This window comes from Marmota marmota, unplaced genomic scaffold (assembly GCF_001458135.2).
Source record: "Marmota marmota marmota unplaced genomic scaffold, marMar, whole genome shotgun sequence".
Classification (NCBI taxonomy): domain Eukaryota; kingdom Metazoa; phylum Chordata; class Mammalia; order Rodentia; family Sciuridae; genus Marmota; species Marmota marmota.
The window spans coordinates 19,034,759-19,040,678 of record NW_026000093.1 but is presented as its reverse complement, the minus strand read 5'-3'; the positions used below and the strand labels follow the sequence as shown (position 1 = coordinate 19,040,678).

General features: G+C 37.9%; 1 protein-coding gene across 2 annotated transcripts in view; it reads right to left on the bottom strand.

Annotated features, from left to right (window-relative positions):
- The window catches only part of Ca8 (carbonic anhydrase 8), an 88,432-nt gene that overhangs the window by 27,737 nt on the left and 54,775 nt on the right, over positions 1 to 5,920 (bottom strand). Inside the window, exon 7 of one of the 2 annotated variants that reach the window (XM_015485848.2) lies at positions 4,328 to 4,440. The exons of the other annotated variant lie outside the window; for it this stretch is intronic. Within the exon in view, the coding sequence (XP_015341334.1) occupies positions 4,328 to 4,440 (113 nt within the window). The remainder of the gene's footprint in view (positions 1 to 4,327; positions 4,441 to 5,920) is intronic. 2 annotated transcript variants of the gene reach the window in all.

Here is a 5,920-nt window from a genome sequence, read left to right as displayed (position 1 = left end):
TGTATATATATATATATATATATATATATATATATATATATATATATAATTTTATAATATTTCATATATTCTCTCTGACACACATATTCCATATATTCTCCTCCCTTTCTCTCCCTCCCTCCCTTTCTCTCCCTCTCTCCCTCTCTTTCTCTCACTCTCACTCTTGCTAGCTCTTTTTCTCTCTCACACACATTCCCTGTCTGCCTCCTGCCTCTCCTCCCTTTAAGTACAATATTATAAGGCATCTCAACTTTTCTTGATCTAGACTCTAAAATCACACCCTCTCCCTTTAGTTCCTCTCATTTTCATTGCCCTCTCTGGACCTCTTGAGTTTTTGCCCTGCTTTTTCTGAAATGATATGAGCAGCAGCACCAAGGGAAGCCTTTGAGTCAAGGACAGACTGATTTACACTCTCCCGAGATCACACTGTTTTTCTAAATCACTCTAAATTGCATTTTAATATACATCAACCTGTGTCTCTCTGTGTGTGCACACTGTCTATATTTAACACTCTGGCCCTCTGAAGAGATGCTGCAATGGTGCCATGTGCTAAGAGCACCTAAATCATTTTTCTTGAATGATTACAGCTAATTGGAAAGTCATCCATTTTCAAAGGCAGTAGAGATTTTTCTCTCTAATACACATTTCTTTGACTTTGGCTCCCCTTAAGGAAGATATGGTTAGACTTAGGTCATTGCCTTTATTCAAAAGCATAACAAACCGATGTTCTCTTTGAAGCCAGAGACCTAAAGAAGCAATGGTTTATTCCTGATCTCAGAATAGCCCATGGGTCAACAAGGTAGTAAAATATTATATCCTGTCCACGGGACTTCAGTTAGCATTCTCAGGAGTTCAGCATGAACATCCCCAGTGCTATACCAGCAAGGAATCCTTCACAGAGGTCTAAGAGGAACAAAGAATTTCTGTGGCTCAACAAGGTTAAACCCAACCAACTTTCAATAAAATGAAACTTGTAGTTACAGAGAAAAAGTATTTATTTCTCACTAAAAGATTTGATCTAGTATTATAGAATTATCCCTCAACAAAGTAAAGCTGAACAAATGTCACTATAGAAACTCAGCTGACCTATATCATTTCTAGGTCTAACACTTCTCCCTGGGGCTAAGCCCAATTCACGCATTTCAGCCCTTAACTGCTGTGTGTGCAGAATCTGCTACTCATGATCTTTTTACTCCCTCCAGATGTCCCATCTGCCTCCTGACTTTCCTGCTTCACAAGCCATTCCCTGGGATACCTCTTACAAAGAAGACCCCTGGTACCCTGCCAGTCTGCAGTTCCCAGGATCACCTCTTTTCTCTTCCTGAAGGGTCTCCTCTTCCATACTTAGCGCTTCACCCACCATGTATAGATGTCTACAACCATGAGCTCACAGTTCTCCATAGAACCTGCTCTTTGATTCCATGTTATGCTGAAAAGTGACACCTAATATTCACCAAACCACATCCAGAGAATAACAGAGGGATCTCTCCTCCCCACAAATCCTTCCTATGTCTTCAGCCAAGTTTTGATTCTACTTCCTTATTATTTCTAAAGCGATTCCCTTCCCTTCATTTCACTGCCACCATGGTAACTCAGATTCACACCATCATCCTGCAGCTACAGAAATGTTTCTCAAACCGACACTTGGTCATGTCTCCTCCTTGCTGCATTCCAGGGATTCTGGAGTACCTTCAGGATGAAGTTCACCTCCACAATACAGCACCAGGCAGGATGACAAAAGTCAGGCCCCTGCTCTCTTCTCCAACCTCCTCTAAAGAACAGGCCCTCAGGCTAACTATGGGCACTCCCCAGATGCCCTCTGCTTTCTGTTGGCTCCAAGTCTTTGCAGATGCTTTTCACCAGCTGGCAATGTCCACTAATACTCAACCCCAGCCATGGTGGCAGCAATCAGTAGCTGATTTGATCACTGAGTTCATTCTTCTGAACATGACATAAAAATGCAATTCCCAGCTTTCCCCCAGGTAGGTGTGATCATGTAACTAGTTGTAGCCAACAGAAAGTAAGAGTTCACCATTTTTTAGGACCAGCCCTTGAAAATTCTCTCTTGAGATCTTCACACTCTTCCTGCTGGCTAAGAGCCCCTTCCAAGAGCAACTCTGAGAGGAAGGCACTGAATGCAGACGAACTTCCTTCACCCTGGATTCCTGAATGGCTGCACAAAAAAAGGACTCTTCTATGTGAATCAGTAACATATATGTTGAAATGTTCATGTGAAATAGATATCCACAGTACATCACTGAAATTTTGAGTTTTATCTGTTTTAACAGCTACCATCTTTGCTTTGTAATCTCAAATCTAGACATCATTAGCGCAACCCTCTATTCTTACTATTAAACTCAAATTTCTAACTTCTTCACTCTCCTTCGCCAGACTAACTTTCTAATATTTTTCAGGAATTATTTCCTAAACCTCTCAGTCTGGTTTGGGTTTCTTCCACCTTACTTACTATAATTATGATTACCTATATGACCATTTTCCTCCCCAACTCTGTGGTAAAGTTTTTGAAAGTGAAAACTTTAATCTGTTTTAATCTCTGTACCCTCTATGCCAAGCTGGCACTCAGGAATACATTTCATATAATAACAAAGATGAATAAATAAATAAAGGAATCAGGATTTGTCATGTGGAAAATATGAAGACTCAGAAGTGATTTGATAAAAGTCCATAAGATAATGATGAGTATGGAGAGGAAAGGCTGGATGGGGAACTTTTAAAATTAATCCCTAGAAAAGAAGAAAAAATATTAAATGCTCAAAAAAGAATTTTAAAGATTTAAGGACAAATAAAAAGGAAGGAAACTTGAGCTTCTTAACTTCTAAAAATGAAGGAAGATATCAAAAAATTTGTAAAATGTTACTAAAGAAAACTTAGTTTGTTCTGAGTATTGCCTTTTTGAGCTTGATCATAAAGTGAAAATAGCTTTCTAGAATATGTCCATTGGATGCATCTCTGGAGGACATGAGATATTTTATTTTCGTCAGCTTTTTCACCGCTGTGACTTACCAGAACAATTTTAGAGGAGGAAAAGTTTATTAGAGGCTCATGGTTTCAGAGGTCTCCATCCATAAGAGGCTGGCTCCATTCCCCAGGGTTCAAGGTGAGGCAGGATATATGGCAGAAGAGTGTGGCAGAGGGAAGGAGCTCACTTGGTGATCAGGAAGCAGAGAAAGAGTCTCCACTTGCCAGATACAAATATATACACTCCAAAGCCATGCCCTAATACCCACCTCCTCCAGCGACACCCTACCACTTCAATTACCACTCAGTTAATCCCTATCAGGGGGATTAATTCACTGATTGGGTTAAGACTCTAATAACCCAATCATTTCTCCTCTGAACCTTCTTGCATTGTCTCACATGTGAGCTTTGGCGGGACACTTCACATCTAAACCATAACATATTTAAAGCAACTTTCTTGTAATAATATCACAATCGTTGGTTTTTGTTGTTTGTTTTGTTTTTTGGTGCTGAGGAACAAACCCAGGCTAGGCATTGTTTTACCACTAAGATATATTCCCAGTCCCTTCAAAATCATTGTTCAAATTCCTTATAATGATGTTGCCTCATGTTCAACCAGCTAACATTCCAGTGGCAATTCACTTGGGTGTTCCCATCCACTATAAATAAATAAATAAATACATCCACTGGCATTTATGTATTTATTTATTTATTTAGAGATAACATCTTGCAGTGTTGCCCATGCTGGTCTTGAACTTCTGGTTCAAAGGATCCTTCCATCTCAGCCTCCCACATAGCAGGATTACAGGTGTGCCACACTGCACCAGTATGCATTAGCATTTAGAGAACCTTTATAGAGTTTCAAGGCCTCAGTGGATGACCCAAAGTAAAGTCATAGAACAATCTAGAACATTCCAAGGCATTCTTTTGGCTTCTTGGCCTCTCCACACATAGAAGGCTCCTGTTACTGCCAGGGAAGGAGTGAAAAGGAGCTGACAAAAATAATCAGCATTCTCACTTTATTCCAGACCTTTCTCCTCTCCACACCTGAGAAAACATCATAAAGGAATAACTAGACTAATCAAAAGTTTGGCTCTTTCAGTGACTTCTGTTTACTCTGTAAAAACTAACTTTTAAAAAACTTTATTATCTATAAATGAGTGCTGGATTTTTGTTCTTCTTTGACCTTTCCACTGCTTTCACTGGCTTGAGACATTTAACTTTCATCTGAAAAGGTATGACTGATCTAAAGGGAGCTAAAACATAAAACAGACATTTTCCTTTTACAGAAACAATATTTAACCTTTAACGCAGAACTTCACTCTGAGAGATTTAAGAGTGTGCTCACCTGTAGCTGGGATATAGTTAAAGGGTATCGGAATAATATCCAGGTAACACCTTCGCTGCAAGGCGGGATGGTGAGAGAGCCTTCGTATACCCAGTAGTCCCGCAGCAGAGGGTCTGTGTGACCACGTGGACGTGTCAGGAAAAGGCAGGTTAATTGACAATGATCTGGAAGACTCCAACAGCAGTGTTCAGAAATACAAATCTCCCCATGATGCTTCTCAGAAGGGCATAACAATTTTAAGTCAGAGCCTCACATACGTGTTCTTAAACTAATCATCATCAAGAAAATAACTAATGAAAAACATGATGAATGTTTATAGTGATTTTTATCAGCAAATTACTATATGTGTCTATCAGGTTTAATTAATCTAGGAAGAAAACATCCATGTTTCTATTTTCATTTTAGAGGATTTACTTCATAGACTCACATCTAATACTTTTTATTTTTTTTGTACTTATAGATGGACAGAATGCCTTTATATTATTTGTATGTGGTGCTGAGGATCAAACCCAGTGCCTCACACATGCTAGGCAAGTGCTTTGCCACTGAGCTACAGCCCCAGCCCTCGTACCTAATACTTATTGAACTACATGGCAGGTATTATTCTGAGCATTGTAACATTAATTCACTTAATCTTCACATCAAATTAATACTCCAGATGCTTCTATTAGTCCAATTTCTCAGATGGGGAAACTGAACCACAGGTTAGGAATTTTCCGAGGGTCACTCAGCTAATAACCGACAGAACCAGACTTGAACCCATGCAGTCTGGCTGCAGCCTGTGCTTCTAACCGTGGTTCTAGCCTTGTCTATATTGTTTCTTCAACAGCAAAATATTAAAACCATAATATAGAAGGAAATTTTTCATTCTCATTAAATTATTTAGCTTTGCATTAGAGGAATTCATGATTAAATATAATGGGAAAAATGTTAAGATTTGACAGAAATTGGCTGGTTGTACAGCAATTAAATGTAGAAAGCAGAACAAAATAAATTATCTGGTTTTGTTTGAAACACTATGAAACAGAATATAATTTAGGCAGAGAAATGTGAAGACTGAAATTTAATATAAAACCACCTTGAAATCCAAGTTTCATTGTGCATATTTTGTGCATAATTATTACCTGTGTGCATACGCACAATTGGAATAATGTCTAGATAAAAGTATTACTACAATAAAGTAACCTTATGAAATTAGATACACAGTTTATTTCACTCTAGAGATTAATAAGTACTTTACTGACCAATCTTAGAAGAATATCAAGGTTCATCAAGGTTCTTTTATCACGCAGGCACTTTACACAAAAGGTATCAATTTTTACAGATGACAGACATAAGGAAGTTCTTCATGGATTAATGGAACTAGTAGCAATGTTTTTTTTATTGTTTCAAGTCTCCTATATTTGGAGAAATCTGAAACTAGTATTTACTACAGAGAATATCAATTGCAAATAAACTTTATTAACTAATAAGATATAATTATACATATATATAACCATATATATAACTACATACACACACACACACACACACACACACACACACACATATATATATATATATATATATATATATATATATATATATATTCTG